General features: G+C 41.6%; 1 protein-coding gene across 1 annotated transcript in view; it reads right to left on the bottom strand.

Annotated features, from left to right (window-relative positions):
* Nucleotides 1-589: 589 nt before the first annotated feature.
* Nucleotides 590-12,855, bottom strand: part of LOC134225748 (ichor) — a 295,162-nt gene continuing 282,896 nt past the window's right edge. The window contains exon 3 of the mRNA XM_062706091.1: nt 590-12,683. Within this exon, the coding sequence (XP_062562075.1) occupies nt 10,946-12,508 (1,563 nt within the window). The 5' untranslated portion in view covers nt 12,509-12,683 and the 3' untranslated portion in view covers nt 590-10,945. The remainder of the gene's footprint in view (nt 12,684-12,855) is intronic.

Raw genomic sequence — 12,855 nt, forward strand, 5'->3', positions numbered from 1 at the left:
GATTTCTCTTCGTCGATGTTTTCTTTTTATTATTGTACCGAATTGCGCTAGTTTGTCGATGATTTAATGGTTTGGTGTGATAAAGGATGATTGTATCTTTTGGATAAAGGATAAAGGATGGTTGTAGCTTTTGAAACAATTGAGTTATTCACAAATTGAAATATTTTGGCTTTTTCAGTCTGATATATTCAAACGGGTTTATATTTGCATTGCCCGACGTTTCGGCCCGTCGGGCAATGCAAATATAAACCCGTTTGAATATATCAGACTGAAAAAGCCAAAATATTTCAATAAATACCCCAGTCGAACTGTAATCAAGTTATTCACAAATTATAAAATCGATGAAGAGAAATCGATCAATACAGTTACGCCCCTATGAAACTATGCCCAGGGAGTCAAAAATGCTCCCACCCAAAACATTCTGGACCGAAGGAAGAATCGATCTCGCCATCTCCGGATTGGCAATCCTACGCCTTTGCTCGCAAAGCTAACTGGAGATTCCATACATACCTTTTTCAATTATCAATTTTAAGGGGGTTCTTCAAAACGGTTTGTCAGTATTGAAAACACAGGATAACAACCCATGGAATATTGTTCAACATTTTTAGGGTAAACATTTATTTCCTATCAATAGATAGACTGTCATTTGTCGTCAAACGCATTCCACTCTAGAAGACCTGCTCAAGAAGGGGGGAAAATAAATAAAAACTCTTTTGCTAAGATCTTTCATTACAAACGTGAAGATGCCTATTTATGAACAGTTGGCAGTAAGTAGAACCGACAAATATGTAAGAAATTCATTTTTTTCTAAAGGTAAGAGTACATATTTAGAAAGCGAAAACGTTTGACATTCTCAATAGCTTAAGGGGTAAACGTACGAGTAAAAGAAAGATCAACTATTCGCTGCTTGTTTCGCTACACAAACTTACATCGTTACGAGCTAGGAGTGACTTACCAAATTAACGAACTGAGTAATTTTTCAGATATTCTTTTTTTAATTTAAAAATACACAGATTCCATTTTAAATTATTCTATCTACAAACATTGCGCTGGGGCTAGCCTTAAATAGCTACACTATTTACAGTGGAAGGAAAATACTTGTTTTCGTAAATCTATCAACACATTCCTTGTCGTAAATACAGGGGAAATAAGAGGAGCGTGGTTAGAAAGTGGTTGAACGCTTACAATCTAAACAACAGCATACCACTAGACTACATACAAAAATAATTAAAGTTAAAAATTGCACTTGTGTTTTTTCGTTCTTCGCTCGTGTGTTTTTAATTTTTCTAACTTTCGAATGACGGTTTCGATTCTATATTTATGAAACTTGACGTTTTTCGTTCACGCACTCGCTTTTGCCACCCAACAACTTTGAGAATTTTTATGGCGCACAAATCTGTGGTGTATAAATATTTTTTCCTATCAAAAGAGCTAATGAATTTCGCGTGTTATCGTGTTGGTTTTGTTCGTGGTCGTAGCTCTCTTCGTGTTATAATTATCTCTAGTTTTGGATGAAAATCGTGAAAGAGAAAGTTCGAGCGGATGTGATTTTTAATTTAGAAAAATAAGAAACGCGTCTACGGTTTGTGCAGTTCTAGCACACTTGCGGCTGGGACGGATTGCGGAAAACAAAACTCGACGAAGGGTTTATTTTTTTGACGTAGGACTACATGTGTTTCTTTATAATTTGTCAAATAATTTACCTAATAACTACTAAACGCTGTGAGATTTGAGATTATTGGTTGTGCCGCGCGCTGGTTGGCAGGACTTTTGGGATTTCGCTCCAATAAATTAGTTATTCTATGTACAATTTGTGAAGTTTTGTTGTGAGTTCGATTCACTGGAAAGGTTTTGGATATGAGCATATTTATTGGATTGATTAGATTTATTTCCGTTTCATTGTTGTATTTCGTCTGTGACAGAGCCTGCTCTGTCGATGTTAATTCTTAGTAAGGGATTACTTTCAATTAATGAAATCAGCGTATTTCATAGCTCTATGAAAAGATGCGCGACTTCAATATAAGTCCATACTTAAGATTGAATTCCAGACAGTTTCCTGGTTAGAAATATAATTCCAGGAAAGAGAAAAGACAATGAATAGCAATGATGCTGAAGAGTATGCCCGACTCTTTCGATATCCTGACAATAGCATTGGAAAGTCATTCCGACGAGGAGCCGAGCATGAGCATGGAGCTGGTGAAGTGAAAACTGCTGAATGATGCAGGGAAGCAAGCTGGAGGTGAGAAGATCCTGTGTGCCAATGGAGACAAGCAGTCCATTGCAAGATCTTTATATTGTGAGGTCATATGACTTCGTCAGTAGATGGGAATAACCAGCGCGAGGGTGAAAAGCTCATTTTCAATGCAAAACGTAAACAAACAAGCTTTCATTCCATGCAAAAATCCACGATGGCTGACTGACTTGAGGACATTGGCAAGCTAAGGTCACTCCTCACGGAATCCAAACTTCAAAGCACTCGCGCTTGCGGGGGCACACCACTCGATACGGAAGCAACGCACAACTGTCATTTTTATTATTTCAGCAAAGCTAAATCAACAAAAATGACAGTTGTGCGCCGCATCCGTATCAAGTGGTGTGCCCCGAAAACGCGAGCACTTTGAAACTTGGATTCCGTGAGGAGTGACCTTAAATTACCCCCATAGAAGCAACATGCTCCATTCTATGTCATTATAGACCAGTGCATGATGACGTAGGTTGACAGTTCACAGAGCTTTTTCACCAGGACTTAGTCTCCGGCGAAGCTTCCGATAAAATTATTTCGTCATTTTATTCGCATGTAGATGTCCGTTACGATTGATTTCATGCTGAATGCTAAGAATATCACTGAAATATTCGGATCATAGCAATTTTGAACTAAAAATATGAATTTTAATTTTCCCCTTATCGATTTTTCTGCTAACACCTTGTAAACAAGCTCTGTGAACTATCAAAAAAAGTGAGGTTAAGTTAGAGTTTGCATTGGTCTACGCAAAAATAGGTCATTTTCAACCCCCCCTATCCCCTATGTCGTACTCTTTGTATGAAACATCTTCGTCCAATGTGTGGATCATCGATTCAGAAACAATGTCACGAGCCGTAGCGTGGATTTCCGACGTCATTGGCGACATCTTTCTAGGCGAATCTCTTTTACTAAGGAAAAAATGTGCAATATTTTACATTCACACATTTTGAAGCCAACCTAAAAGTTATTTTGTGTTATTTCAGTATTTGCCAAATATTCATAGAATCTTGCAGAGTCGTTGGCATTTTTGGATCTTCATATGGAATCTGTACAAACATCTAGAATGGGCTGGGAAATCATAAAATTTGCTGGAGGTTCTTTACTTATGAATCCTAACAACGCATACTGTCCATAACGTCCTAGCTCTGAAGGAAATGGCGTACTTGAAATTCCACCACGGAGAAGAGGGATTCGAAAATTGTGACAAATTTTATACAAATTTCAGGTGATTGTTGAGTCAAAAAATTCAAGCCTGAAATAAATCGTTAGGTTAATAAAATCCAACTTGTAAGTTGTCGGTATCGCCATCGGAAGCAGATAGAAAACGTGGTGAAGTAAGGAGATGATTACTTTTATAGCCTTGAGAAATGACAACCAAAGTAGTTATTTTAGCAAGCCCATCGTATATTCAACAGTTTCCCCTTTTCACATTAATATAAGCTTCTGGTTTGCCGACGGGTCAAATGCGGCCATAATTATCATTACTCGGAATACATCTTAAATCTTCACCATCCTATCCCTTACCCGTATCCTGGTATAACAAAAAGAAAAGACAGGATCACCGTCTTCGACCATCGTCGCTCAGATTGCATACTGAACGCTTTGCATTACACAACACCCAGTGCAAGTGGAGATTTTTTTAGCATTTCCAAAAAAAAATTGCTTACAACGGCGGGAATCGAACCCACACTTCACAGCACGCAAATGCACCAGGACGATTCATGTCGCTAACCGCACGGCCCTGAAGCCCACGAGTATATGTCATTAGACCAAAAAAGCCCTTCGAAATTTGAGCAACTGGCCAGCGAAAGTAATAGTTTTCAAAAATGGAAATAATCGCATCACCAATTTTCAAATAACTTATTGAATAATACATTTTTAGACTTGGGGCCAACTTGTTACCGCTTCCGGAAGTCTCTGTGAAACCAAAATAGCGGTTAAAACTAAGATCAAACCTTTTGACATGTTGTTTTGAGATATAGGTAAATAAAAACTGTTTGATTGTAGTCGGTTTGTTATTAATTGACCCTGTAACCAATAAAATTGTTCTGTTTTTTATACCGTGTTGAATTTAGCGCCCTCTGAGGGCCGGCCAATCAAACGCTATGGCGCTGCACACATGTGCAGTGACCGTCATTTTTAGACGAGCTGGTCGGGGCTCCGCCAAACAATTAGTCTTTGGCCAAACCGCACTAAGCGGCTTTTTGACTAACTTGCGATATTTTGTTCGTAAAAGGAAAACGAAAATAATTTCATACCATTTTATACGTCCATTTGTTGTAGGATATCATCAGCTATGGAATTGAGGGATATCTGATACAATTTGTGATCAATTAAATCTGTTAAACGAAGGCTTGGACAGAAAAATCGGAAATCGTTGGCGTTTGGTGCGATTTGATAGAGGCCTGACCAGCTAAAGGTAAGCTCGTGAATTTCCATCACAGTAGCCGATGGAAATGAGACGATTGTGAAAGCACAAAGAAACAGACGTCTCACTCAACATATGTTCCATCGTACACCTTTTTAACGGTTTATTTAACTTTTTGTAGGTGGTCAATCGGCCACCGATGGCGCTTTCATCGAATTTGCTTGTGTTTGACGTTTGCACACTACCGCCATCTGGTTGCCGCTTGGCCACTCACCGGGATTTTAGCATTGGGGGACAATGTTTTCGTGACGATGATTTTGATTGCATTTTGTTCTAAGTGAGACGTCTGTTTCTCTGTGGTGAAAGTGTTGGTTCGGGCGCATATTTTTTCAAAGACGATGAAGGAAAGCAGCAAGAAGTACCTAATACTGTTCGAAGTGTTATACTTTCCAGATTTGGGGTCTAACTTGATTTCGATTGGAAGACTGGTATCTGAGGTGCATAGAAGTGATTTTCTCTGGAAGCCGTGGTTGTGCCATCCAACATGATGGGGTCAAGAAGACACCGATTGAGATATGGTTTGCGAAGAAACTGGATTACGGACGATTGCATGTTTCTATGTGCTTTGCATTCACTCACATTCCCATTGAAAAGCGAAACAAGATGGCATCGAAGGTGGAAAACAAGCAGGTGGGTAACAGTCGATACAACGATGACGGTGCGTCGTTTCGGAAGGAGTACACGTCCGATCCCTCATCTAACGACTCACAGTGTGAATATGTTCTGACGACGATGGTAACGGTAACGCATGCCTAGAAGAAGAACTGCTTCTGTTCGCCTGTAATTTGGTGGAAGACCAATGCACTGTGTTTCGTGGAAACAAAAGTGTGTTGCATTGAGCAGCACCGAAGCGAAATTTGTGGCTCTCGCTGAGTGTTGTTTTGAGGTACAAAGAGTCGAACGTTTGTTAACGATTTCTGCCTAAACGTATCATGTGTGTCAAAAGTGGTTGTGAGGTTTGCTATCGTTGACTACTGGAGAAGCTGCAGGAGGACGGGAGTTTTCTGGTAGCATGTGTTTCGTTTCGCGCGCAACTACGGAGCTAGCTGGTATTCTGCCAGCCTAGGAAATGTAATCCAGAGCGTCTTCGAGGAAGGGGAACATGCGGTCCTCGTCTTCCTGGGCTTGTACATCTTAAAGGCGTTCAACTGCATACGAACCCCTCTAGTACTTGGCTAGGCAGCTAGTGGAGTGGGGTTTCGTTGGGAACATTCCAGAACATACCGGGAGGAGACAGGGGCCCCACAAGGATTTGTTCTGGTGATAACTCACTCTGAACTTCGTCGATACGAATGGAGTTTTTCGCGAGATGTCCCAGAACATCTTCATCTTCGTATATGCCAACATCTTGATTGTTTAGTCTAGAGCACAAAAGCACACAAGAATCCGAAACCAAGCGGAATCTCTATTGCTCAATTGGATGACTTTCCTTTCCCACTTCCAGGCTGCCAAAGCCGTGTGTAGGTGCAGAATGAACTTAATTAACCCCATCCAAACCGTACCGAGCAAATAACAGGGCCACCCAGTACCGGCTAGGACAAGCCTTGATAGACAGTCGACTGCTACATGGAATTGAGCTGACGTACTCAGCACATCGGCGGCTCGTCAACATCCTATCTCCAGCCTTAAACCTATTTTAAAATTACCTTCGTACAGCATCCAGACTTCTTCCCTCAACACCCGCCGAGGCTGCCTGCGCAGGCGTCTTACCATTTCAACATCGTATGCAGGTATCCATATACCGTCGCATTCGCTTCTGCAACGTCAGAAGATGATAATATCATAATATGATCCCTCTTCTTATACCTGGGGATCGGAATCAGCACACAGTGGCCAGAGTCCACTGGCATGGAGGGAGGAGCTGGAAATCCTCCCTTACCAATGTAAACAGCTCCATCTCGCAGCAATTTAAAAGGGTAGAAAATACCGAGGCCCTGCGGCGGTCGATAGCAGTTAAACACAGTCTTTTTTATTATCACTACCACAACCCCGTCCGACAAACCCAATCTTATCCTGTTAGACTCAGCTAGTACGATTGTGGCTCTGCAGTGTGATCTCCACATTTGCTTGCATTCTTGGCACTGCGGAATTCCGGAAAACACTTCCATCGATCTGCTGCACTGGGACAGAATACCAGGATCAAGCTTTTACCACCTCCGTGTTCTTAGCGGACCTCAAACTCAAAAATTGGTCTAGTTAGACTGAAATGAGATTTCCAGTGGACGGAATCTAGTATCTACACATTGCGGAAGATCAAAAGAACATATGCCTTATGGACTGAACGGCAAATCTGAAGGGACAGCATTCATTTAAGGACTCCGAACCGGGCACACATGACTCTGCCACAATTTCGGTGATGGCCCCTTCCGATATTCATGTGAGGTCCGCGGGGTGCTTAATTCGGTAGAACGCAATTCATACATACAGGTGCCCCATGTACGAAATTCCACGTCTTACCCGAGGATACTGGGTGTCAAAATCTAAAATTGGGGACCGTCACGAAATCATGTAAGATTTTAAACGACAATAGCGCACTCATCTTTGAATTGATTTTGAAGATTTACATATCAATTGACTCGAAAACTCTCCAGGAATTTGTTAATTTCATTGAAACTCAAGATTATTGACGATAAACTATTGAAAATTTCAATTCTTGTCATACCCAGTAAAAATTTCAGAACCAATTAATCCTGTAAATACATCCCCAACACGGGCATCAGATCGATGTAAGTTACGAGCCTTTTGGTCCACCACATACTTTTCTTTGAGTATAAAAAGCAGTGCCTGGTGCGCGATTCAATGCTTGTACTAAATCAGTTTTCATCCAAATGAGTTCAAATTTTCGGAGGACACTCAGAACGTGATACAGAATCAGATGAGCATTGTGGATTTTTTGAACCACCCTATTAGCCACACTCGCAAAAGAAAGGGTGTTTGTACATGCACCACAAGCCAGAGATAAGTAATGAGCGGTGTAATTGTGTGATAATGATTCGTTAAACCAAGTTCAACGGAAGAGTTTTAGCAATGTGACATTCCAAAGAATTTCCTATATTGCATCCTCCATTGATGCTGCTTTTGGTTTTGTTGCTGTTAGTGTTTGAGAACGCGCATCATTGAAAATAAATTGGTTCCCGAGACAAGTTTTGTTCAAAGTGCAAATCATAATTTGTTAGCGGCAGTAGAAAGTTGCCTTCAGCCAGAATCACAAGCGCGTGTCGGAAGGAAACGCTGGAAAAATGATTCGCATGGACGGCGTCAGTAGCAGCCTAGTAAAATTTTCTTTCAAGATTCTTATTTTGGTTGGCTGCAATAAGTAGCAGAGCCACAAGCGCGTGTTTGAAGGAGATGTTGCAAAAATGTATTTGTATGGAAGGTTTTTTTGCTGTTAGTGATCGGAAAATTGAATTATTTAAAATATATCGGTTCTTTTCAGAACCACAATTTTATAGAAGAGACGGTTAAGCCGAAATAAATTTTCTCCAAACTGATAATCTGCTAGGCGATCGCAGAAAGTTTCGTCAGTAATAGAATAAAAAGCGTAGGAGGGAGACGCTGCAAAAATCAATTCGCATGATGGCATTAGTAGCAGTCAAGTAAAATTTCCTCACAAGATTTTGAATTGAATTTCTTGCTGTTAGTGGTTGGGAAGGCGCATCATTGAAAATAAATCGGTTCTTTTTAAGACCATGTACAAAACACAATCGGACAGAAAGATCAATCGCACCGTTTGCCTTACGTTGTCCAACGGTTACCTTGTGATAGTGTCTTGTACACAACCCTCCTGATTTTAGGTCTATATCAAGAATGCAAAATCTCGCTGTTTGAAAACCAAACATGGAAGTGATTCCGCGAGGCAGCTGTTTTTCTTCCATCGAGGAGGATTGATTGACTGCAAACCCCAGCAAGCCATGACTTTAAATCTAATAAATTAGAATAAAATATATTTAGCTCTGATCTGACCACGGTATTTTTTTTCTTAATTTATTTCAAATTTTCACATTAAGGACAATCACGACAGAGTCTAAAAATGAGTGCCCTCATGGTCGCCCTCCTCTCACCTCGCGTTTTTGACAGCTAAAATGTCAACTTTTGGCCTTCAGCACATCTGATTCACTTTAAACTTTTTTAATGGCCAACTCTGAACTTTCTCGGGAAATTATTCTTGATTTCAATGCGCGTTAAATTCTTTTATAATTCCATTGAAATTTCTACTGGAATTACATAAAAATGTCTGCTAATGTTCCACGTGAAGTTACTCATGAATGTCCACGACAGTTTATCCTGAATTTACAAGAAATTTTCTCTGATTTTCCACGAGAAATTCTTCTGATGGCATGTCAAATTCTTCTGAACTTCACAAAAAGTTCTTCGAATTTTCACAATTATTCTAATTTTCTTCAAGAAATGCCTTCGAAGCTCCACGGAATATTGGACTGAGACTTGGACAACTTTTGTTGTCGGTCAAAATATCAGACCTTTATTTCTTCAAAATCTTAGACTTTGAAAGCTTTGCTTCAAAATCTTAGCTTTGAAAGGCAAATGACCTTTTCCGTCAACAATTTTGATTGTGAGGCATCAATTTATTAACTTATTTAAGGGCAACTTTTTAAAAGAACCTTTGACAGAAATAATTTTGACACCTCTAATTATTTTTGAAATATAAAAATTAAAATATAAAATGCTGCAATATAGTTTTGGAGAGACATTCGGCCAATTTTTAATTAACGTCAGGCCAATTTTACTGAGGTTTTTTGATTCTATTTTCTCGGTTATTAAGATGATTCAAAGCATGAGAAAATCTTTCCTTGGGAAAGATGACCTTAAATAATCGATTGACACTATAAAATGAGATAATTTTTAATATCATTTTATAGTCTCTATCAATTCTTCCAGACCGGCGTTGAACTTTTTTTTCCAAGTTTGTTAATTTGGTAGGCTCAGGCGTGTATAACACTTTACGGAGCCACGTTTCTTTGTGACATGTACAATCGACATAATCCTATTATTAAATTAGTAAGAGAGGGAGGCGTTGAACTTAATATTATAAATAAAAAAAAACAGTTTCGAAAAAAAGATTCTTTCATTTATTTAAGAAAAACTCTTTCAAAGAATTTGACGCCTTTGCTATTTCAAAGATCGATAAAAATAATAAAAATAAAATGCTGCAGCGTGAATCGGCCCAAAACTTTTTATCTCATCAAAATAAAAAAGAAATTATCAAAATAATATGATAGTTTGTGCAACTAGTTGCAAAAAGATGTTTTTTTTTCAGCACGAGTTGTACGTTTATCCAAAGAGGCTTACCGAGTTGGACAAATACAACGAGTTACACACGCTATTTTTTTTTGGAATAACGAAAAATGGGCCTTAAAATAAGATAACTCTGTACCAAGATGGTACTGTCTAACTTACTTCTCATGATTGTTCTTGCCAATAAATCATGTTTCAGCAATTTTCATATTATCGTGCAACATTGCATAGATCAACAGAGTCTGAAGCGATAGATGAATCTGCCTAGGGAGAGTTTTGTTGTCATGTCCATAAAACTGTTTAATTTATTTTGCAACTATGATATCATGACTTGCTCACTTAGTACGCACAGGATACAAAAGGATACCTAATTCAATCTGTGTCCAGCTATAATAATAAAATTTTGGTAATGGTCAAAAATTCTTCGTACAAAACAATACCCTCCCGCCAACCCTTCTAAACCATTTCCAGTGCCCATCGAACAAAACAACAAATGAAAATTTAAGGAAAACAGCGCTAGGACAGATCAAAATCAAATGAAAAGCTATAAAACGCTAAACATGAGGTACACCTTTAGAGACCGCCTCCCGAGCGAGCGAATCTCGCTCGGCTGGCCGCAGAGCGGTCTTCCAGTTCCGGAGTGGCTCCCCACCGGTAGCTCACTGTCACACAAACGGCACGAACCGAAACTTTTTACTCACACTGGCATCGCCTGCCAGCTCCACCACACCAACGCCATTCGCGGAAACTCCCAACGCATTCGCTAAAAGTTGATGTTGAGAGTGTTGCTGATGTTGTTGATGCTGCTGTTGCTGCTGTTGTTGCTGTTGTTGCTGCTGCTGCTGTTGCTGCTGCTGGAGATGATGATGGACTGGGTTTCCGTTGAGGTGGTCGTTCAGGGAACTGATGTTGGTGTTGTTGTTATTGTTGTTTTGGACGCAGTAAGCGGCACTAGACCTTTTCCGGCCCGGACCGGATCCGGAACCGTTGGAGGTCGTCGATACCACCACTGCTGCTAATGGTCAATCCCTCCCGATTCGTTTGTGTATCTGCTGGTGCTTGATGAGGTGAGCTTTCTGCCGGAAGGCTTTGGCGCACACTTCGCAGCGGAAGGGCTTCTCGCCGGTATGCGTCCGCAGGTGAACCTTGATATTACTCTTGTTCAGGAACCCCCGATTACAGATGTTACACCTATGAACGGGTTTGTCCTTACCGAGTAGAAGGTCGCTGGCTCCGGCGAAGTTGAGGGATGCCTGCGACTGAGCGGCTGCCGCCGCAGCAGCTGCTGCAGCCACCGCCGATAGTTGCTGCTGGTGTAAGGAAGACGATTGCTGTTGCGCTTGTTGGGATTGAGCTTGGTGCACTTGGTGACCGTGACCGTTGGTTTTGGTCTGTTTATGAGGTCTTCGTTTGTTTTTTGGTGTCGTTGGGGTCGTGGTAGTGGTATGCGGGAAGTTGCCTATCAGCTCGGGACTACACAGGCCATCCGCTTTGAGGCCCATGCTGAGAGCAAAATGAGCATTTTGATGATTTTGCAGGTACCTTCCGTTAAGAATCAGGTTCTCGGTTGTAGACACTACCGAGCCTGGAGGACTAGTTGAAGTCGATATCAGTTCGCCACAGTACGATGTCGACGTGGGCGTCTCAATTTTGATCGGTGGCCCATTCTGTAATCGGTTCTGTAGCAGGGGCATGTAAGTGTGTGTCAGCAAGCTCTGCAACGTTGACCCGGACGAGTGTCCCGGAGAGTGAGGTAGGATCAGTTCACTGAGGGAGTCCTGTTGGGAGACGATCAGTTTGCTGTCTGGCGTCGTACACGTGCCTTCAATCCATGCATCCAAATCCATCCACGAATCCCTCGTGTCATTTCCGTCTTCTTTCTCGACTTTATTCGGTACGGTTGTGTCCGCGATGGCCGACCCGATTATCGCTGCTATATCTTCTATCGAGCTCATGTCGTACTCGGACAGTTCTTTGGAATCGACGAAAATTTTCGCAGCAGAAACCGAATCCGCCCCACTTATCACGCACCCATCTGCAGTGGCCGAGTAGATCTTCCCGTCGATTGAACTGTCCGAGAACAACTTCACATCCTGCAGACAGCTGTCTGCTCCGTTCCCGTCCGGGTTCAGCACCGAATCGGGAAGACAGGTGGATGAAGACACGATATTGTTGTCGCCGTTGCTCCCACTGTTCGTCCCATTCGAGAACGCGTTCTGCGGATAGTTGTTGTTCTCCTCTGGCATCCGGTGCGCAATCGCCGTATAGGAGTACCCCGAGATGCCATTGATCGACAAATGACCCGTATTGAAGGAGGTAAACGAGGGCAGCGGCTTGACGTCCCCATCGTTGCTAGAACTATTGCTGATCGAGGTCGAGTTTAGCAGCAGATTCTCCAGCACATCCATGGAGTTTTTCTGCGTTTCGGAATCACTCGGAAGCGATTCCAAATCCGTGTCCAGTAGCAACTTCTCTCCATCGAGAAGGTACTGGTCCTGAACACTGCTCGATTGATTCCAGCAGGGACTCATCAGCAGGCTCTCGACCTCGGATTCATTTTGCGCACTCATCATGTGGTTGACCATCGGATGGTCGAGCTTTTCGTTTTGTTCGTTTGATATTTTCTATCACTGTTTGTGTTAGGTGAAATTCCTCCGGTTTCCGAAAGCAGTGGCGGTTTCTCAACTCAAATTTACTTTCATGGGATCCTAAAGAAAGTGACCGACGTCAGGAGCGGTATCCGGGAGTGCATGGCCAGACCTGGGGAGAGGGAAGAAAAAAACATACAAACTCATTAGCATGACCGTATATATTCATGAAAGAACTTAATTAGGTTAGATATTTGCACAACGAAGCGGGATACGCATCGTCAACCAACTGGTTTGGGTTTACGAGCGTGCGCAAGGGGGAATCGGTATAGGAATTTGCATCG

Source organism: Armigeres subalbatus, chromosome 3 (genome assembly GCF_024139115.2).
Source record: "Armigeres subalbatus isolate Guangzhou_Male chromosome 3, GZ_Asu_2, whole genome shotgun sequence".
NCBI lineage: Eukaryota > Metazoa > Arthropoda > Insecta > Diptera > Culicidae > Armigeres > Armigeres subalbatus.